The sequence below is a fragment of the Aquarana catesbeiana genome, linkage group LG07 (assembly GCF_042186555.1).
Source record: "Aquarana catesbeiana isolate 2022-GZ linkage group LG07, ASM4218655v1, whole genome shotgun sequence".
Classification (NCBI taxonomy): domain Eukaryota; kingdom Metazoa; phylum Chordata; class Amphibia; order Anura; family Ranidae; genus Aquarana; species Aquarana catesbeiana.
Genome location: NC_133330.1, coordinates 331,066,595 through 331,090,593, shown reverse-complemented (window position 1 = coordinate 331,090,593; position 23,999 = coordinate 331,066,595). Strand labels below are relative to the sequence as shown.

Sequence of the window (23,999 nt, the reverse complement as noted above, 5' to 3'; positions counted from 1 at the left end):
TTGGGACGCCTGCCTTTACACGCACATGAACTTTAATGGCATCCCAGTCTTAGTCCGTAGGGTTCAATATTGAGTTGGCCCACACTTTGCAGCTATAACAGCTTCAACTCTTCTGGGAAGGCCGTCCACAAGGTTTAGGAGTGTGTCTATGGGAATGTTTGACCATTCTTCCAGAAGAGCATTTGTGAGGTCAGACACGGATGTTGGACCTGGCCCGCAGTCTCGGCTCTAATTTATCCCAAAGGTGTTCTATATGATCAGGACTCTGTGCAGGCCAGTCAAGTTCCTCCACCCCAAACTCGCTCATCCGTGTCTTTATGGACCTTGCTTTGTGCACTGGTGGGCAGTCATGTTGGAACAGGAAGGGGCCATCCCCAAACTGTTCCCACAAACTTAGGAGCATGAAATTGTCCAAAATGTCTTGTTATTCTGACACCTTAAGAGTTCCCTTCACTGGAACTAAGCAACGCATTTGTGAGGTCAGGCACTGATGTTGGATGAGAAGAACTCGTCAAGTTCCTCCACCCCAAACTCGCTCATCCATGTCTTTATGGACCTTGCATTGTGCTCTGGTGCAAATCATTTGGTGGAGGGGGGATTATGGTGTGGGGGGTCCGTTTTTCAGGGGTTGGGTTTGGCCCCTTAGTTCCAGTGAAGGGAACTCTTATGCCGCGTACACACGGTTGGACTTTTTGACCGGACTTGTCCGACGGACGCCGACGGACCAAATCCGGCGGACAATCCGATCGTGTGTGGGCTTCAGCGGACCTTCAGCGGACTTTTCCAGTCGCAAATCTGACGGACTTTAGATTTGGAACTTGCTTCAAATCTTTACGCCGTAACTCCGCCGGACCCAGAAATCCGCTCGTCTGTATGATAGTCTGACGGACAAAAACCCACACTAGGGCGGCTATTGGCTACTGACTATCAACCTCCTTATTTTAGTCCGGTGTACGTCATCACGTACGAATCCGTCAGACTTTTGTGTGATCGTGTGTAGGCAAGTCCAGTCGTTAGAAAGTCTTTTGAAAGTCTGTCGGACTTTTGTAGCTGAAAAGTCCGGTCGTGTGTATGCGGCATTAAGGCGTCGGCATACCAAGACATTTTGGACAATTTCATGCTCCCAACGTTGTGGGAACAGTTTGGGGATGGACCCTTCCTGTTCCAACATGACTGCGCACCAGTGCACAAAGCAAGATCCATAAAGACATGGAGGAGCGAGTTTGGGGTGGAGGAACTTGACTGGCCTGCACAGAGTCCTGACCTCAACCATATAGAACACCTTTGGGAGGAATTAGAGCGGAGACTGTGAGCCAGGCCTTCTCGTCCAACATCAGTGCCTGACCTCACAAATGCTCTTCTGGAAGAATGGTCAAACATTCCCATAGACACCCTCCTAAACCTTGTGGACGGCCTTCCCAGAAGAGTTGAAGCTGTTGTTGCTGAAAAGGGTGGAGCCAACTCAATATTGAACCCTACGGACTAAGACTGGGATGCCATTAAAGTTCATGTGTGTGTAAAGGGAGGCGTCCCAATACTTGTGGTAATATAGTGTATATGGGTTCTATGTAACCTGTCAAAAGGAGTAATACTTCTGTCCATCCAGTCCTGAGATTTGCACTACTCTACCACAGGGTAGCTAAGGGTAATGTCACCTCCACACACATACGTGTATGCTGCTGAATTTCTCTTGGACACTTTGTTTCCAATCTAATTTTATGTCATCTCATTTTGCTACTTTAAGCCCTTTAAGAGCCAGAACGTGGTGCGGGAAACCCCCGTGTTCCATGCACGACTCCCGCACCGCATTCAAAATGCACTGGGTGTTTGATCTGCTGCGGGTGTCGATGTAATCCTAACAACGTCACATACGCAGATGCACATGCGCAGCTCAGTTTACATCGCCGACGCGGTCCCTGTGCGCTGGGATGACTGACTCCCGTACACACGTGCATCCGGCGCTGGCCAATGAAGAGGCCCAAAGACCGGCACCTGGAAGGAGGCTTAGAGAAGATGCCACAAGAGACCCCCCCGCAGACGTCGGACGGTCAGTGAGGACGCAAGTGTGATGACTTTGGTTCCGCTTTAAGTATGTATTGAATATCCAAGGCCCAACTATAAAAATCGTTTGGACCCCGAAACGCGTTGTTATGTTGTGGTCAATTGTCTGATGAACAACTAAAGTTTTCTTTCTTTTTTTTTTATCTTATTTTTTTAAATTATATTTTGATACATTTCTTTCATTTTGCTTTTCTAATCATCTCAATTGTATTATATATATTATACAATTTACAATTATTTTCTGTTTGTATTACTATAATTTACTTCAATAAATCCTAAAAAAAAAAATTTTAGTCAGAGTCTTTATATCTGTCCTTCCAGTCCTGAGATTTGAGTTTATTTTGGGTGTTTTTTTTTTATTCACATTCATTTTATATCAACTCAACTCATTTTGCTTCTTTGATTCCTTTTAAACACTCTTTTCCCAACATTTCATATTCCTGATGAGTAGCTGCCGTACCGTGTACTTGTATGAGAAAGTCTCCTGTTCTCTATGTATTGCTTTCATTCGTGTGACATACCGGTGTTCCTGCCAGCCCCTCTGCTTTCCTATTTCAAACTGACCACACTAGGCATGAGGGCACATTCTTCCCAGTGTGGTCAGTTTTCTGGTTGTGCTGAGAGAACAGCCTACCTGTCCTCCAATGGCCAAGACTTATACTGAACCCCCCCCCCTCCATCCCCCTGCACAGCCATTCACTGGGAAGATCATTGTACTGCTGCTTTTTCACCCCCACCTCTCTAAGCCCTTAATGCAGCTGAGAATAGAGGTCATGTGATCACTTATAAAAAGAAAAAAAAAGTTATTTATAATATACACTCACCGGTCACTTTATTAGGTACACCTTGCTAGTCCCGGGTTGGAACCCCTTTTAGCCTTCATTCTTCGTGGCATAGATACAACAAGGTGTTGGAAACATTCCTCAGAGATTTTGTAGGCTGAAATCACAGAGCCAGTCCAGGCTCTGAAAAAATCCCGACCCATATGGTCATTCGTGATCCACCCAAATCCCTGGACCGGCAGCTGGCTCAACCTCTCGGCGATCTGCTGAGAGTCTCAGCCAGCCCCTCCCTCCCCCCTGCACAGCCCAGCGCTCCAGTGAGCCCTGGAGGGGCAGAGCAGAGACACAGTTACTGACAGTCACCAGCTCTCTGCAGGCTGAGGACCGAGAACCGAGCGATCAGCGGTCTTTGATCATTCTAACAGGCAGCAGGGGGGGGGGGGTGGCTGCGGCTAGGATCAGTGCCACAGCCATCTAGGTGAGTATGACTGTTTGTTTTTTTGAAGCATTACTTTTCTTTTAAATACCCAAGTCTCCAAAAAGGGAGACTGTTTGGACCCCGAAACGCGTCGAAAGGACATCAATTTTATTTGGGTACAGTGTCGCACGGCCGCGCAGTTGGAGCTGAAGTGGTTAAAATTATACTTCATTAATAGTTTTTATTTTATATAAATAAAATATCATTAATTATATAATAATTAACAAATAATTCTAATAATCATAACTAGCAAGCGCGTCGAAAGGACATCAATTTTATTTGGGTACAGCGTCGCACGACCGCACAGTTGGCGCTGAAGTGGTTAAAATGATACTTCATTAATAGTTTTTATCTTATATAAATAAAATATCATCATCAATTATATAATAATAAAAAAATATTCTAATAATCATAACTAGCAAACGCGTCGAAAGGACATCAATTTTATTTGGTTACAGCATCGCACGGGTGCGCAGTTGGAGCTGAAGTGGTTAAAAAGATACTTCATTAATAGTTTTTATTTTATATCAATAAAATATCATCATCAATTATATAATAATAAAAATAATAATATTAAAAAAAGATTCTAATAATCATAACTAGCAAACGCATCGAAAGGACACCAATTTTATTTGGGTACAGCGTCGCACGACCGCGCAGTTGGAGCTGATGTGGTTAAAATGATACTTCATTAATAGTTTTTACTTTATATAAATAAAATATCATATAATAATAATAATAAAAAATAATTCTAATAATCATAACTAGCAACATAGTAATAATTACAAAATAATTAAATGATAACAGCAATAACAATGAATTAATTCAATAATAAAAATTCAATAAAAATTCGACAGAAATAATTCTACAATAAAAGAATATAATAATAATAAGAATTCTATAATAATTACAAAATAATGTGACAATAATTAGTAATAATAATAATAACAACAATATCAATATTATTAATAATTATCATTATTATTATTATTCTATAATATTTACAACATAATTTGATAATAATAATAATCATAGTATATTAATAAATAAATTATAAGAATTCTATAATAATTACAAAATAATGTGACAATAATTAGTAATAATAATAATAATAATAATAACAATATTAATATTATTAATAATTATCAATATTATTATTATTCTATAATATTTACAACATAATTTGATAATAATAATAATAATAATCATAGTATATTAATAAATAAATAATAAGAATTCTATAATAATTACAAAATAATGTGACAATAATTAGTAATAATAATAATAATAACAATATTAATATTATTAATAATTATCAATATTATTATTATTCTATAATATTTACAACATAATTTGATAATAATAATAATAATAATCATAGTATATTAATAAATAAATAATAAGAATTCTATAATAATTACAAAATAATGTGACAATAATTAGTAATAATAATAATAATAATAACAATATTAATATTATTAATAATTATCAATATTATTATTATTCTATAATATTTACAACATAATTTGATAATAATAAAAATAATAATAATCATATTATATTAATAAATAAATAATAACATCATCATCAATTCTATATTAATAATTCCAAAATAATTGAATAATAATATTATCATTCTTATTTTATTAAATGATAATTCAATAATCATAATAATGACAAAACAAACATCATCATAATAATAATGATAAGTTTGCTTTACATGTTTAATATTTATCAGAGCTGCAGATCCCAGCATGCCTTGGCACATAAAATAATTCTGTGTGTTTTTTTTTTTGAGGGGGGGGGGGGGGGGTTTGGCACAAGCAGCTGACAGCCAGAATAATTCAATAAATGGTCAAGAACCTCCATTCCCAAAAGAATGCAAATTTGGGGTTTTTCCTTAAATGCCAAACCTCATATTTCCAGCACAAGCCGCAGGAGCCTCAGAAAAGGAGGCTGTGAGAAGAAGCAGAGGCCATAAATCCAGGCTGTTAAAAACCTATAATTTGGAAGTGTCCCGTTCGGTGAACGTCGCAGTTTATCCGCCATCCCGTCCCACAGCTGGACGGGTTTACCGCCTGGCCCGGTCTCAGCATCGTGTTTGTCCACATCCCGCACGGGGGAACTGCAGACCCTCGCTGATTGGCTACCGTCCTCTTTAAATGTTATTAAGTCTCGCCCACGTCTCCCCCACAAACACCTCCAGAGTGCCAGCGGGCCTCGTTACAGCAAACATGACCAACGGGGTCTGGACAAAGTCAGGATTATTCAGGGACGTCGTGTAGGAAACATCTCCGGTGAATGACACCAAACAAAAACGCTGCAGCTTGAAAAAAAAACACGACTCTGCATTTAAAGTAGATGTCGCCCCTGACTGCTAAAAAACCTCATATACTCTTTAACATGGTAATATCATTTAAAAAAAGTCATTTTTAATCTTCTCCAGGCAAATATGATTGAGGTGAGCATGCTGCCTGGCTAAAAAACAAGTCTCTAATGCTGTGAAACATCCACAATGCTCTCCTAGTCAGACACCATGGGGGTCTATATGTAAAGCATTCGTTGGACAAACGTCACAAACATTTGTGCAGGCTGGACGAACTTTCCCTGTTTAGCCAGGTGCTGTGCTACAGCAATATGGAGAAGGAGACATTGCCTTTTATTCTTCTCTCCCTTTTCTGAGATACTGATGTTATGCTGCACCATTCTCCTCCAGCCAGCAGGGGGCGAGCTGAAGCCGAGCAAGCCCATAGGCTTCTATGCAGAGCACTGAGAGTCCTGGGAGTTGTAGTTTGAGACGGCAGCCCTAAACTGAGACGAATAGACTCCATACACTACTGATCCCAATATGCACTGTGCGGTAGTAGGAGGGGAGAGATGATTTTTATTAAACTGCCCGGGAAAGTTCTTCCTCTCGGCACCAGAGGAGTAAGAGAGAGAGAGAGAGAGAGAGAGAGAGAGCAACTCTGTCTGGGTATTCGCCTGCCAGCAGGAGACCATACCAGCAGAGATCCGAGCCTGAGACTGGGAGTGAGGACACCCGGTGGCAGGGTGGCAGTGGTACAGGTGCTGCGATATGGGCAGTGCTGCCCTACCCCTGGGTGTCCTCACTCCCAGTCTCAGGCTCGGATTAACGAGTAAGAGAGAGAGAGAGCAACTCTGTCTGGGTATTCGCCTGCCAGCAAGAGACCATACCAGCGGAGGTTCGAGCCTGAGACTGGAAGTGAGGACACCCGGGGGGCAAGGCAGCACTGCCCATATCGCAGCACCTGTACCACTGCCACCCTCTGCTTCCCACCACTGATCACTGGAGGCTTTCAGGGAGAGACCGAGGTGGTAGGGTTGCCACCTCATCCCTTTAAAACCAAACACATATTATTTAAACAGGTTCTGTAGCTAATTATGGTGGTAATTAAACTCACTTAGTGCCTTACCTGCAATTAAATTAGCCTCAATGTAATTAATATGTGTTCGGGTTTAAAGGGATGAGGTGGCAACCCTACGAGGGGACCTTCCTTTTCAACAGCAAGAGGTCACCATAGCATCTCAGTGACTAGAGAGAGGGAGACATTCACCCATTGCTGATACTGCTAGCAGGGATTAATCCATACTGCACCCTTAATGCACTCTATACCGTACTTATTTAAAATCTAGACCGCACCTACACCGACCCTATACCGCATTATAGCGAACCTTTACTGAATCCGAACCACATCTATCTTGCACCTGTGCCAAGACTATACAGTACCAATACTGTACCTGTACTGCATGCAGGTGAACTGGGACTGTTGTTAATTGCACCGATGCTCTTAAAGGGCCCCGATGATAGCCGGCAGAAGAACATCTCTAAGGCCTGCCCCTCCTGTAATACTCATTCTGCAATCTCCTTTGTTCACGCTGCCCTATGCGAACCGCTGCGGGTGTCAGCAGAAAGTTATTGACGCTCCCAGATCGGTTCGCATATCGCAATTCGGACAGGAATCGGATTGCATGGGTGTGAACATCCATGCGATCTGATTCTGGTGCGGACCAAAAAAAAGGGTTCTGCACGATGTTGGCCCGAATGTGATGCGAAATCAGCCATACAATCTGTATGGCAGAATTTGCATTGCACAAACATCACATGCGAAGTCTGACAAAGCAGCAGTGTGAACCCAGCCTGTGTGCTAACTGCGTTGCGGCGCAGTATTGCAATGCAAGATCCCATTTGGGATTGAAAAAAACAGGCAATCAGGAGGTGGCGGTATAGCCTCCTAAACACCTGCAAACTGCCACTCAACCAGCTCTGAATAATGAATAGATAATAAATGGTACATTACTCCCTGGGAAGCACTGAAGGTGTACCAAGTGGCCTACTGTGCCGCATCCCTATGTATATATGAGAACCAAGAGTCAACGGGAAAAAAATGGACTTTACAGGCCTATAAAGTCTATGTTTTTCTGTTGGCCATCGTTGCACTTCTGAAGAGTGATCCATCGTGGATTACTTTTCAGATGGCAGGTAAACTATGCCACAGACGTGGCTTTTGCCCAAACCTCATGGACTGAGGATACAGCTCTGATCATCAGAGATGGAGCCAGGCCTGAAATGACTATCTGGCATCTCTGGTACTTACTAGAAAGGCATTTTTTTGTCTAAGGACATCTCCAGTGCGGAACTGGAATGAGTGCCATTGCCAAACCATTACTGAACCTTTGTGTATTAAAAGGTTTGGTCACGTAAGTATGCAAAACATGGACTTGCTTATTCTATGACTGCACTGACCAATATTCAGTTATAAATCAGCATTTCAAATTGAAGAGGTCATTATAATTGAGGAGGACTTTACTAACCTGAATTACAAAGGTCGCCAAATCTTCTTTCAACTGGCCATCAACCATGAAGCCTTTGTTCACGTCATCTGTAGCAACGAATGAAAAGCGATCCAGTTTCGCCAGGCCACCATAGTGGCGGTAAGACAGCAAGAGGTTGTTGACGTCAACTTGGGTGAATTGGTTGTCCTGCAGGACGCGGTCACCCAGGTATAGCTGCCCATACTGAGGGTACTCTATGATTTTGTAATGTAGTTTCTCCAGCGGGCTGTCAGGGTCTGTTAGTTGTAGATGATTGGGTGAGATGACCATTGTTCCACCTTCGGTTATCTGGAGACCTTTATTATTCAGTAGGGTTGGTGGTACACGGTCAGTGCGCTTGGTGAGAAATTCCAGTGACCCATCTTTGGCCTTTAATCCGTTGCTCACAGTAAAACTATACAAAACAAAAAACATAAATACTTAAAATGCCAAATGATGGCCAATTAATGGCCATGTTCTTGGAGTGTGGTAAACACACGTAAGTCAGGGAGAACATACAAACTCCATGCAGATAGTGTCATGGTTGGGATTGAAATGACCCTACTGCTGCAAGGCCACCAAGCCACTTTGGGTCAATAAGCCATCCAGGCCACATCTCAAATTTTTAAGAGCTACCTCTGTGGGGGATTGTTATATCATATCACACTATGGCTTGCTGTTAATGCCTAAAGTCTAAGAGCTTCTTTCTTTTGGGACACCGAACCCGGGAGAAAAAGCCTCAGATGTGCTTCTCATTGGCAAGCATGGTCACATGAGTCTCCTCTTCTGGGGTCCCCTGCTGGCGCTCCAGGCCCCTCCTCTTCATCGGGTGCCCCCATGGAAAGCGGTTTTCCATGGGGACACCCGTGCAGGCACGCCCCCAGATCTTGTTGCTGCGGCCACAGACAGCCAAGCTTGGCCCCGCCCCCTGCTCCCATGTCACAGCTTTCGAAATTGACAGTAGTGGGAGCCAATGGCTCCCACTGCTATCAGTCTGTCCAATGAAGAGAGAGGCAGCGGCTGGAGCCCCTGCGCTTGTGCACATTGCTGGATCGTAACGGGGTCAGGTCAGAAAAAGGGAGGGGAGGGGGGGTCTGGAAGGGGGCAGCTACAGCACAGAAGGTTTTTCACCTAAATGCATAGAATTAATTTTGGTGAAAAAACTTTAGGCTTTACAACTGCTTTAATATTATTCATAATTAATAATATAATAATAATAATAATAAAAAATAAATATAAATAGATAGATAGATAGATAGATAGATAGATAGATAGATAGATAGATAGATAGATAGATAGATAGATAGATAGATAGATAGCGCTGCGTAAATTGACGGCGCTATATAAGTACCTTAAATAATAATAATGTTATTTATATATGTATATATATATATATATATATATATATATATATATATATTATATAATTATTATATTATTAACTTAATATATTTATTATATATAAATATATGTATGATTGCTGCTTTATCATTTTCCATGCAAGGGCTAAAGTGTGTTTTTGGTAGGGGAATTGGGGGGGGGGGGGGGTTCAGGTCTGTTGCCATCGAGTCTTTAACGTTACATTAATCAATTTTTTCCTTTCTCCAATTGCCCAGAAATCTGTGAAAATCCCTTGTAACCTAACAAGGGAACAACACCGCGCTCCGCGTCCAGCCCTGGCACCGAGTCTTCCGGCGAAAGCGCTGGCAGATTGGAAGTTACGCATGTGTTGAGCAGATGGGTAAACTTTAAAGAAGCGCAAGAAAAAAAAAAAAAGCAATTTATTAAATCACCTGGAAACAGCAGCTCGATTCCAAAAATAGTGAGAATGAAATATAGCAGAGGACAGCGCGGGAAGCTGGCACGGCCCGGCACCAGAAGGTACCGGTTACAAAACAAGATAAACATTTTGGGAAGCCTCAGCTGTGGAGCAGAATAATGAGATGCTTTTTAACCCAATAAGCCCCGAGAAATCCAACCAGGATGGCGGATTCTGCGTTTTCTCCTGCTTACCTTGAATCTATGTGTTTTTTTTTGGGCATTTATTGGACAGGCGGGCAACTTGGATGTGTTTGGAAGGTGTGGGATGTTTTTACAAGATGTATGATAAGTGGTGAACGACTTTGTACAGATGGTACCGGCTCTCTAAGACATTTAAGGCTGAAACCTAATCTGCTTATATTTTGACTTCCCTGGTTCCTCCTTTCCCCTCTCACCAACATACTAATGATATTTTTTAAAATAAAATCTTTCCATTTTCATTACAGACATCATTTTAGACATCAGGTTTCTGCTCTTCTCTGTGCAATGCAGGCAGATTATGGCTGGTGGGAGGGGCTGTACATAGTCTCCTGAAAACAACACAGCACCTTGTACTCAGTACTCCTCATGGGAGGAGTTATGCAAATATCAGAATGTCTTCATGGGTGGGTGTTAGTCTTGAGCAGTGGGCGTTCCTAGGCAGGATGTATTTGAATGCAGGCCACCGTACGTAACGCCCACATGTGATGGTGAGCCTCCATGATTGACAGAACTAAAATCCAATGAATGTAAGGGGCCAGGAGCAGAAAACTTCAAACGTTCAAAAAAAAACTTTGTCAGAAGATTCCACAAAACTGCTCAGGATATTTTTTTTTTGCTCCGTTTCTCTTTTATTAGAGTTATTAAACTACATATTAACCGCTTGCCGACTGTATCACTTACATGTGCGGCGGCCAAGGTCGGCTCTGCTGCGCTGCATCACGTACTGGGCACGTGATCCGGCACTTCCAGGTAGGGTGACCACGTGTCCCGGAGTGTCCGGGACAGTCCTGCACCTTCATTCCAGGACAATACAGTGTCCCGGAAAGAAACTGACACAGTTTCATTCCGGGAACCTTTGAGTTTGGGCCACACCTACACTCTCAACCCAAGCTCACTGCTAGTGCAAATGTATGCTCCTGTATACGTGGCCATGTGGCCAATGATGTCACAAACATGTCATTGACCTAATATGGTCATGTGGCCAATGAAGTCACAAGCATCTCTGTCCCTTTATGAAGTTGTACATGCAGCTGCAGGTGGAAAATCCCCTGCCTGCAGCTCATTGGCCCGGCAATGACATCTTACCTCTGGGTGCGCCTGAACTTGGGTTTGGGCTGAACCTAAGCTCATCACTAGTGCCATGTGGTCATATTAGGTCAATGATTAGACCATACTAGGCCAATGATGTCATAAACATCCCCACCCCTTTTTGTAACTGCAGCTGTGAGCTGCCGGCAGGGGATTGACCTTATATGGCTATTGGTATTGACCATTTGGCCATATTAGGTCAATGATGTCACAAGCATGTCATTGAAGTAATATTACCATGTGGCCACTGGCCAAAGATGTCATGAGCATGTCATCAACCTAATATGACCATGTGATCAATGATGTCACAAGCATGCCATTGATCTGATATGTGACCATATTAGGTAAATGATGTCATGAGCATCTCCTTTGTGTATGTTCAGCTATGATTTGCGGGCGGGAAATTGACCTGATATGGCCAATGTAATTTTTATTGATCATGTGGACATGTTAGGTCAATGATGTCACAAGCATGTCATCGACCTAATGTGGCCATGTGGCCAGTGATGTCACAAGCATGTCACTGACCCAATATTGGCTATGTGACCAACGATGTCATGAGCATGTCATTGACCTAATATGGCCATGTGGTCATTGATGTCACAAGCATGTCATTGACCTAGTATGGTAATGTGGCCACTGGCCAAAGATGTCAGGAGCATGTCATCAACCTAATATGACCATGTGACCAATGATGTCACAAGCATGCCATTGTCTCAGCTATGAGTTGTGGGCGGGGGGATTGACCTGATATGCCAATGTAATTTTTATTGATTATGTGGCCTTTTTAGGTCGAAGATGTCACAAGCATGTCGTTGACATAATGTAGCCAGTGATGTCACAAGCATGTCACTGACCTAATATGGCCATGTGGCAAGCAATGTTACAACCATGTCAATGACCCAATATGGGCAATGATGTTACAAGCATCTCAATGACCTAATATGGCCATGTAGTCAATGATGTCACAGCCATGTCACTGACCTAATATGGTCATGTGACCAACAATGTCATGAGCGTGCCACTGACATAATATGGTCATGTGGCCAACAATGTCATGAGGAAGTCACTAACCTAATATGGCCATGTGGCCAAAGATGTCACAAGCATGTTATTGGCCTAATATAGCCATGTGGTCATTGATGTCACAACCATGTCACCTACCTAATATGGCCATGTGACCAATGATGTCGTGAGCATGTCACTGATCTAATATGGCCATGTGACCAACAATGTCATGAGCATGTCATTGACCTAATATGGCCATGTGGTCATTGATGTCACAAGCATGTCATTGACCTAGTATGGTAATGTGGTCACTGGCCAAAGATGTCAGGAGCATGTCATCAACCTAATATGACCATGTGGCAAGCAATGTTACAACTATGTCAATGACCCAATATGGGCAATGATGTTACAAGCATGTCAATGACCTAATATGGCCATGTGACCAACGATGTCATGAGCGTGCCACTGACATAATATGGTCATGTGGCCGACAATGTCATGAGCAAGTCACTAACCTAATATGGCCATGTGGCCAACGATGTCACAAGCATGTCATTGGCCTAATATAGCCATGTGGTCATTGATGTCACAACCATATCACCTACCTAATATGGCCATGTGACCAACGATGTCATGAGCATGTCACTGACCAAATATGGCCATGTGGCCAACAATGTCATGAGCATGTCACTGACCTAATATGGCCATGTGGCCAACAATGTCATGAGCATGTCATTGACCTAATATGGCCATGTGGTCACCAATGTCATGAGGATGTCATTGACCTAATATGGCCATGTGGTCAACAATGTCATGAGCATGTCATTGACCTAATATGGCCATGTGGTCAACAATGTCATGAGCATGTCATTGACCTAATATGGCCATGTGGTCAACAATGTCATGAGCATGTCATTGACCTAATATGGCCATTGATGTCACAATCATGTCAGTGACCTAGTTTGGCCATGTGGTCATTGATGTCACAATCATGTCTTTGACCTAATATGGCCATGTGGTCATTGATGTCACAAGCATGTCATTGACCTAGTATGGCCATGTGGTCATTGATGTCGCAATCATGTCTTTGACCTAATATGGTCACGTAGTCATTGATGTCACAACCATGTCATTGACCTAGTATGGTAATGTGGTCATTGATGTCACAATCATGTCTTTGACCTAATGTGGCCATAATAAGTCAATGATGTCAGGAACATCCAGGCACTTTAATGTATATGCAGTTGTGGGGCTGGGAATCCCCACCTACAGCTTTTTGGCCTGGCACTGACAGCTTACCTCCGAGTTTGGCCAAAGATGAGTCCAGACTGTATCCAAGCTCATAACTACTGCAGACGTATGCCGCTGTATGTTATTTCTTAAACTGCGAGTTTAATAACACTTAATAATGGCAGCTCCTGGAAGCAACACTTTATATAAATCCATGGCAGTAATTTTTCAAGGGGCACTTTGGACACCATGAATCTGTGTAAGCCTTGTAAAGCTAGATTTAGATTCCCCACACTTCACATTGTACCAGATATTCTTCATCGCAGATGGCATCAAGATTCCCAACACAGGACCTCCCCAGCCTCATTATTCATTCCTGTGCTCGGCTGGTACCCTTCCTGACATATGGTGCCATTCTAGGGCGTTTAACCCTTTCCGAGGCATGGGCAAAAAAAAAAAAAAAAGAGAAAGCCATCTCACCTGAATGAATCCGTCCCAGCCTCGCGGCTGTTGTCATGGACGTAGCAAACCTTCTGAGCCGCGACATCCAACTGGCTGAAGCTGGAGATGGGCAAGCCGGGATAATTGATGTACTCAATCTGACCATGGACAGGTGGCACGGAGACGGCATACAGCAGCCTCTCTGGTTTGCCCGTGCCATCTGTTGCCAAGAGAACAGCTGTCGTCAAGGTCACCCTGTCACCCTCTGTTAAAGTTACGGGTCTGGTGAGGAGAACGATGTCACCTATGGAACACAAAAAAATGGAGGGACAACGTAACCAAATGATCCTGAAACATCCTTAAAATAAAAAAAATATGACACAATGGGGGTTCCCTAATACTGTCTGTAAATGAGCAGGTTAGAGATTGTATTACAGACAGCTCTCATGTATAATAGGAAATCAATTTAAAGCTGAACTCCAGGATATAAAAGACACAAGTGAATGCAGCTCTGTAATCATCAATACATCATCAAATGTTTTTTGTTTTTTTTTTAATACAAGGAATGTAAATACATGAATGTGACCTGGTCTCAGCCTCTCTCAGTCCCTGTGCAGCAGGGCTGGAGTGTTAGAGGAAGAAGCAGCACAAGGAGCCATTTAGTTCATATTTTGAAAAGAAGCATGCTGATAGGAGAAGAGAGCCGAGTGACAGAGTAAACTTGCAGTTCATCACTGTGCTGCTTCTTCTTTCACTGTCCAGTCACAAACTGGAGGCGAGTCCAGGAGGGCTGCGGGGGGGGGGGTAAATCTCTTGATTGAATCTCTAGATTGACTTTTCATATTTAGCTTGTTATGTTTGGCTGTGGCTTTGCTTTAATTAACGGGTAAGGGCAAGGAAAAACTAATGGTTATATCCAGGATGGGAGATATATTTGTCCCAGCAGCAGTATATCAACTGTTTGGACCTGGGACAAATATATCTCCCATCCTGGATACAACCAGTAGTTTTCCTGGCCTCCTGTCTCATATATATATATATATATATATATATATATATATATATATATATATATATATATATATATATATATATATATATGTGTTTTTTTTCAGTGGGAACGTGGGTGTACCGCAGTTCTGGCGCTTCCAGCGGTAAATGTATGTAATGGCAAGGGGTGCACTGGAGAGTTTATTCATGCTGGCCATTGAGGTATCTATTGACACTTGGGGGATCTATTGTTGCAGGGGGAGAGGTCTATAGTTACTGGTGGCGTTCTATTGTTGCTGGGGGGAGTAAGTCATATGTTGCTGGGGGTGATCTGCTGTTGAGGGAGGGGTCTATCATTTTATTATTCTTATTTCTATCTGTGTCTTCATTGGGTAGATTCACACACACTCTATTTGTCCTAGTGACTTATTACCAAGACAGGAAGTGATGGGAAATCCAAAAATGTTACAGTTGCCACCAGAGGAGAAATAAAGCGGAAATTGTCCAATGGGGACATTTGTTCCGGTGACAATTGTCCAGAGGGTTTCCCTTTCACTTCCTGTTGTGTCTACCCAATAGGACAAAAACACCCAAAAAAAACCCTATTTTTAACCCTTCCTTTCTCTATTCGAAACAATAAAGTTTTGGATATATTTTATATATATATATATATATATATATATATATATATATATATACAGGGGCGGACTGACCATTCGGGCCCTCAGGCAGTGCCACTAAGGTGCCCCATCAGGGTTGTCAGCCTCAATAAAACCAGGGACAGTATGTAAAAATCTGTGTTTTTTAAAAATCCCAAGATCAAGCTGCCCCGCCTCTCCAGTACCTTTTCAGTGTGTGTATGTGTATTCTGTGTGTGTATATTGTGTGTGTATATTGTGTGTCTGTGTGTGTATACTGTAGGCGTGTGTGTGTACTGTGTGGCCCCATAATCTATTGCCTGGGGGCCCCATCATCTCCTATTGCCTGGGGGCCCCATAATCTCCTATTGCCCGGGGGCCCCATAATCTTTTCCTATTGCCCGGGGGCCCCATGAGTTGTCAGTCCCCTGCATATATATATATATATATATATATATATATATATATATATATAAAATATCCAAAACGTTAGTGTTTCGGGTAGATAAAGGAAGGGTTAAAAATAGGTTTTTTTTTTTATATATATACAAACACACTTTAATGTAAATCTAATGAATGCATGTTGATGTTTAATAAGTAGTCTACAATTGTTGGTATCTGGGAAGGTCATTCGCCCCAGTGGGGAGGTACCAACCTCCCTTGTAAGTTGCAAAGTTGCAATACATAGAAAACATTGAGACTAAATGGGACTTTTAGATACATTATCGGATATTGTATCTTTTTTTTTTATTGTGTTTTATACAACAAACACATATGTACACATTTATGTACACGCGAGCAGTCAAATTTGCTCCTGTATAGTGACTGTGCTTTACTGATCCTCCTGCCTCAGAAGTCTATTATGCTGACTGTAGTCGTAGGATAAATGATTTAAAAAAAAAAAACACTGGATTTCAAGTCAATTAGTCACATTGTTGATTTTCATTGACAGGTCAGGAGACATCTCATGTCATTGAAGTACTCACAGACAACGCTTGGCCACATGGTCAGCAAGAGAAATACCACTGGGATGGGTTAGATACAGGGATATGCAATTAGCGGACCTCCAGCTGTTGCAAAACTACAAGTCCCATTGTGCCTCTGCCTCTGGGTGTCATGCTTGTGGCTGTCAGAGTCTTGCTTTGCCTCATGGGACTTGTAGTTCTGCAACAGCTGGAGGTCCGCTATCTGCATATCCCTTGGTTAGAAGATCTTACCTCTTTCTAGGGTTTTATTTGCCATAATAGCACATGTGGGCAATGCTTAGGGCAGCCAGGTTGCAGGGCGCCGGGCCACCACTATTTTCGATACATTTTTTGTTAAAGTTTGGGGTGGAGGTACTTGACTGGCCTGCACAGAGCCCCGACCTCAACCCAATAGAACACCTTTTGGGATGAATTAGAGCGGACACGGCAAGCCAGGCCTTCTCATCCAACATCAGTGCCTGACCTCACAAATGCACTTCTGGAAGAATGGTCAAACATTCCCATAGACTCACTCCTAAACCTTGTGGACGGCCTTCCCAGAAGAGTTGAAACTGTTATCGCTGCAAAGGGTGGGCCAACGCAATATACTGAACCCTACGGACTAATGCCCCGTACACACGGTCGGACATTGATCGGACATTCCGACAACAAAATCCATGGATTTTTTCCGATGGATGTTGGCTCAAACTTGTCTTGCATACGCACGGTTGCACAAAGTTGTCGGAAAATCTGATCGTTCTGAACGCGGTGACGTAAAACACGTACGTCGGGAGTATAAACGGGGCAGTAGCCAATAGCTTTCGTCTCTCAATTTATTCTGAGCATGCGTGGCACTTTGTGTGTCGGATTTGTGTACACACGATCGGAATTTAACCGATCTGATTTTGTTGTCGGAAAATTTTATAGCAAGCTCTCAAACTTTGTGTGTCGGAAATTCCTATGGAAAATGTCTGATGGAGCCTACACACGGTCGGAATTTCCGACAACAAGGTCCTATCACACATTTTCCATCGGAAAATCCTATCGTGTGTACGGGGCATAAGACTGGGATGCCATTAAAGTTCATGTGCGTGTAAAGGCAGGCGTCCCAATACTTTTGGTAATATAGTGAATATTTGATTAAGCACTGCATGTTTGTTTTTCTATTGTGGTATGATTTGTAAATCAACAAATTGGTGCTGGCTGATTTTTGTTCAGTGCTTTATAGTCTGAGCGCAGATATTTTACGTTATTTTAAAGGCTTATTAGAACAAAAACCGATCGCGTATGTTTTTTGGGCAGTTGTTTTAGGCTCGGTTTCCACTAGTGCGACTTTTCATGCGATTTGGGACTGAAAAGTCGCATGAAAAGTCGTAACCCCCATGATTTCCAATGTGTACCGTTCATATCTGTGCGACTTCAAGTCGCAGCGACTTCAATGTAGCCCCTGCACTACTTTGGTCCCACTTTGATGCGACTTGAGGTCCATAGACCTGAAGAATACACAGGCATTGCTTCAAGTCGCGGCAAAAAAATCGCGGCAAAATCGCGCGACTTTGGGGTTGCAATAGTGGAAACCGAGCCTTGCCGGCCACTCAAAATAAATAGGCTGCCTTAACGCAATGCATGGTCACACTTGAAATACTACACATTGGGTTATAAGCATGAACATGAAGCTCCAAATTTAATTCTCCAGCATCTGCCAAGCACTGAAAATATCATTTCTTGGTAGACTGACCCTTTAAAAAACAGACGACAAGCAAATAACTCTAAGTAATAGAGAATGTTTTTTTTTCATTTAGGAAACATGAATTAAGACTCAGAGCAGATTTAAGTGATTTGAAACATTAATATGGGGTAGAGATTGGAATAAAGAGGATCTTTATAATGCCAATGAGCCCAAAAAAGTCAATTAGCTGCAGAGGGTGTAATTAGTATTGACTGGTAGGGGTTCAGCAGCCAGAGCCGATCGATAAATGTTAATTAGGTGCATCCTCGCCGCACTCAGATAATATATAACAGAACAGAATAAAGATTTTTAAGCATGTTTGGGGTCTTTAGGTTGAAGGTGACACTGCAGAGATAAGTGCAGAATTTCAGGTTGGTGAATCACAAAATGCAAAGTATAAAAAAGAAAAAAAGGGCCAAAGCCTTGTAACCCTCTGCAGCTAATTGACTTTTTTGGGCTCATTGGCATTATAAAGATCCTCTTTATTCCAATCTCTACCCCATATTAATGTCATTCCTTCACTTTTATTTGCATGTTCCACTTTTAAAATGTAAACTTTGGTCAGCTATGAACGTTTTGCATTTTAAAGTACAACACCGGGCAAAACTTCTTTGGTTTTGGATAGTGTGAAAGAGTCAAAACTTTTGGTTTTATTGCTCTCTCCCCCCCCACTAGGGGTGATTAACCCTCACTTATGTTTTCCTAACCTTATGATCTACAGTAACTAACATTATGGTCCCAGATCCTGGGACGTTGTGAACCCCATCTACAGTCCACATTTTGCACCATTCCAGGAAGGCGTTCCTAAATCAGACTCCTTCTCTAAATATGTGGGACTGCCCATCACACCCACTTTATGGGTTGGTCCTGCACAGATTCTGTCTCTAAATATGAGAACCGCCCATCCTGGCTTCCAATTGTCAGGGCTGGGCTCAGCCCTTCCTTCACTGAGCTAGCCACTCAGCTGTTGGCTAATTGCCAGCTCCTATCTCTCCACAGTTACTCAGCTGTTGATGATATCCTGCTCTTCAGTCCTGCCTACTTAAGCCGTCCAGTCCAGAGGAGCTCTGCCTTCGCCTTGGTCAACCTCACAGAAACTATCACCTGCGATCCTGTTCAAGACTTGCTTTGCTGACATCCCTTCTGGCTCCAGATCCTGCTTGCTGTTCCGTTACATTGATCCCTGACTTCTGGCTTGGCTGACTATCCGTTCCGGTTACTGAACTTTGGCTATGTATTGACCATGTTTGTTCATTTTACTTTTATTATTATACAAGTGTGATTGATCTGTACTTCTGTCTCGGCCTGATTTCATGGTTTCTGACACTAATACCACCTCTATGCCGTTGACACACAGATCTATCTCTCCACTCCTCAACTCACCCCCTTAATCTCCTCACGTATCACAAACTTACTGAGCGACATATCAGTATGGATGTCACACCACTTCCTCAAACTCAATCTTTCTAAAACCGAGCTTGTAATATTTCCTCCCCATGACTTTACCATTGAGATCAGTGGCCAAAACCAGCTGTCCCTTCACACACGTCAAGGTGCTGGGTGTAATCCTGGACACTGACCTCTCCTTCAGCCCCCACATCCATTGACTGGCTAAATCTTGCCGCCTTAACCTCTGCAACATTTCCAGCATTTACCCCTTCCTGACTAACGACACCACAAAACAACTCATTCACTCCTTGGTTATTTCCCACCTTGACTACTCCAACTCCCTCCTCACTGGCCTACCTTTACACAGGCTATCCCCCCTTCAGTCTATTATGAATTCTGCTGCCCGACTAATACACCTTACGAGCCAATCCATGACTGCTACTCCTCTCTGCCAATCCCTTCACTGGCTTCCCCTACCCCACCGTATAAAATTCAAAAATACTAACCACAACATACAAGGCCATCCACAACATCGCCCCCAGCTTCATCAACAACCTCATCTGCAGATATCGCCCAAATTGTCCTCTCCACTCCTCTTAAGACCTCCTGCTCTCTAGCTCCCTTGTTATCTCCTCCCTTGCTCGCCTCCAGGACTTCTCCAGAGCTTCTCCCATCCTCTGGAACTCCCTGCCCGAGTATGTCCGGTCAGCCCCTACTCTGTCCAGCTTTAGGCGATCCCTGAAAACTCACTTATTCAGGGAAGCCTACACAACTTCCACCTAAGAAATGTCCCCGAATCACCTCCATCAGATCATCCCCACAGCTATTACCTTTTGTACCACCTCCCCCTCCCTTTCGTTTGTAAGCTTCATGAGCAGGGCCTTCCTATTCCTACTACATTGTAAAGCGCTGCACAAACTGTTGCCGCTATATTAATCCTGTATAATAATAATAATAATGTATGATAATCCCACCCACTCTACTGGCTGGTCTCACCCAGACCCCATCTCTAAATATATGAGAACTGTTCATCACACACATGTTTCAGCTACATATGTGGGACTGCCCATCCCACCCATTTTACGGGTTCGTTTTGCCCAGTCTCCTAATATGTGGGATCACCTATCCAAACCACTTCATGGGTTGGTCCCACACAGACCGCACCTCTAAATATGTGAGAACCAACAATCACACCCACTTCCAGGTTGGTCCCATCCAGAAAATGCCTCTAAATATGTAAGAAGCATCCATCCCATCCGCTTTATGGGTTGGTCCTGCCAAAATACTGCCTCTAAATATGTGGAACTGCCCATCACACCCACTTTATGAGTTGGTCCTGCGAAAATTCTGTCTCTAAATATGAGAACCGCACATCCCACCCACTATACCGGTTGGTCTTACCCAGACCCCATCTCTAAATATATGAGAACCATTCATCACACTCATGTTACATGTTGGCTCCACCTAGACTCCACCTCAACATATGTGGGACTGCCCATCTCACCCATTTTATGAATTAGTCTCGCCCAGACCCCTTCTCTAAATATGTGGGACCACCCATCCAAACCACTTGATGGGTTGGTTACACACAGACCGCCCCTCTAAATATGTATGAATCATCCACCACACCCACTTTCATGTTGTTCCCTCCCAAAAACTGTCTCTAAATATGTGAGAAGCATCCATCCCATCCACTTTACGGGTTGATCCTATCGAGATCCTGTCTCTAAATATGTGGGATTTCCCATCCCACACACTTTGAAGGTTGTTCCACCCAGACTCCACCTCTAAATATGTAGGACTGCCCATCCCACCCATACCCTGTCTCTAAATATGTAAAAACCATCCATCATACCTACTTTACAAGTTGGCCTCACTCAGACCCCACCTCAAAAAATACGAGAACTGTCCATCATACCCACTACAGTTTGGTCCCATTCAGACCCTGCCTCAAATATGTGGGACTACCTATCACACCCACTTTGTGGGTTTCTCCAGTCAATACCAGCCTTTAACTATGCAAGGACCTCCCACTCACTAACCCCACAATAAATAACTTTTGGAGTTAGTGCGCATGTGCAGAAACTCAAATGAGGCTGACACAGTAATTCTGGGACATGGCCTGGGACACTGTATTGGCAGGAGACAGGGCCAAGATGCCGCACTGTCCCGCCAAAAAGCAGGCATGCATGTGATTTCTTTACAAATAATAACAATTGCAGCGTGTCCTATTTTACTGGCTGGTGGGCCGAAAAAAGTAAATCGGCTTTGTAAATTAATTATTAAAATAAATAAATGGATGAACAAGTACCTTCCAAGAATTGACATCAGAAGCCTACCCATCACATCAGAATCCCCATTTCAAATCAGAGTCATTCTTTCACATCGGAAGTCTCCCATCACTCCAGAGACCCCTACATAGAACATCATTCAAGAAATAACTTCACCCTCAAATTTTTGTACAATATAGAAGTGAGAGATGATCTGTACTGTGCCAGGTGTGGTCACTTTTCAGGATCCCACATCCATCTTCTGTGGCGCTGTCCCAAATTGAGAAGGGCTCGGGCCAAGTTAGTAGGAACACTTAACGGTCTCCTTGGGATTGACCTCCCGGTTGAACCCCTTACCTGTTTGCTCGGGTATATTGATTCATCCTCAATAGACCATTCATAGCTCACAGCCTAATTATGCTTAAGTGGACCTCACCTTGACCGCCCATTCTTTCTGAATGGATAACGGATCCTAATAGATGTTATCCAACAAATAACTTCATATCAGAAGTCTCTCTTCTCTTGCTTCTGGCGATGGCTGTGAACACAGCTGATGTCTTTGGTTCATTTGTAAGGACCTAGTGGCTGCTTTAAATTGCAATGCCCACTATATATGGGGCACCCTGGTGTGATCCCTGCTGTGTGGTTCCTGTCTGGTGGTCTCCTGCCCTTTCCGCAGTTCCCGGACAAGACTGTCCTCATGGTCATTCCCCACTTCACTCCATTTCTTTTGCCAGAGAAGGATTTTTTAATTCTATACATGTTGTTATATGGCTGGTGAATATCCGAATAAATATTATCTTCTGAAGAAGTAAATGTTGCTTTACAAAACGCGTTGAGTTGAATGATATCAACTGGATATTCTTATATGCATATATACTATGCCATCATACAACTATTCATCATCTTTGGATATATGCTATGCAATTTTAATATGATTTTATTTACATATGTTAATAAAAACTGAATTGTTTTAGGAATGTACTGATTTGTTTTTGGGTTTTTTTGTGTGGTCCAACTCTTTCAAAGTCCCATGGGCAATGTTTGTATTTGAGAGTTCTCATATCAAAAGTCCTCCTTCACATCAGAAGCCTCCCCTTCATATCAGAATCCCTCCCTGCACAAGCACATCAAAGTCCCCTTTTCACATCAGAAGCCCCCATCACTTCAGAACCCCTACATACAACACCCTTCAAGAAATAACTTCATATCAGAAATACTCCCTCACATCAGATGCTTCCCATCCCATCAGAGCTCCCCCTTCAAGTAAGAGTCCCCTTTTGCATTAGAAGCTCCCCATCCCTCCAGTGCTCCCTACATACAACGCGAGGCAAGAAATAACTTTGTATCAGAAGCCTTGACCCACAGCAGAGTCTGGCCTTCAAATTAGAGTCCCCCTTACATATCAGTAGCCTGACTATCACATCAAAGAGTCCCCCTTTCACATCAGAAGCTCCCCCATCACTTATACTATACTATACTATACTATACTTATAATATACTCCCCGTATATCAGAGCTCCCCCACCCTTACATCAAGGTCCCCATAAAAAGCAGAGATCAACTGATCTGAGTCCTCAGTTTGAGGATATGCCACTAACCCTAACTATGGGCTGGATAAAATCTCATAGCAGACTAGATGTGGCCCATGGACTGTAGTTTGGAGACTCTATACAAAGCTACAATTTGAAAAATATGAATGGAGTTTAACTTTAAAGTGCTTCTAAACCCTTACATCTACCCAGGAAGTGACAGGCCTCAGGTGATACACGGATGAAACAAATCCTCCTACTTAAGTTGTACCTGTTTATCAGCAGTCTTCCCTTCTTTACAGCTCTACAGCAGCTCCACCCAAAAAGCTCTGCCTTCTTCTCCCCCTGCCCTCCCCATCTGCTGCCACATTTGGCACCTTTTGGGGGGGAGGGGCGGTCTTTTTGAGAGATACCGGCTGCCACTTCCGGCTTAGTTCGTGTGGCGAACTGAGCGGGAAGTTGCCCCCCCTCCTTCCCCCATGGCCTTCTGGGACACTTCAAAGGTCCCAGAAGACTGCAGCCCATTTACAAAGTGCAGCGCGC

The 23,999-nt window shown here is 42.9% G+C and overlaps 1 protein-coding gene across 1 annotated transcript in view; it reads right to left on the bottom strand.

Annotated features, from left to right (window-relative positions):
* The window catches only part of LOC141103831 (FRAS1-related extracellular matrix protein 1-like), a 229,827-nt gene that overhangs the window by 55,710 nt on the left and 150,118 nt on the right, over nucleotides 1-23,999 (bottom strand). Inside the window, 2 exon segments of the mRNA XM_073593852.1 lie at nucleotides 8,155-8,569; nucleotides 13,984-14,248. Coding sequence (XP_073449953.1) covers nucleotides 8,155-8,569; nucleotides 13,984-14,248 — 680 coding nt within the window.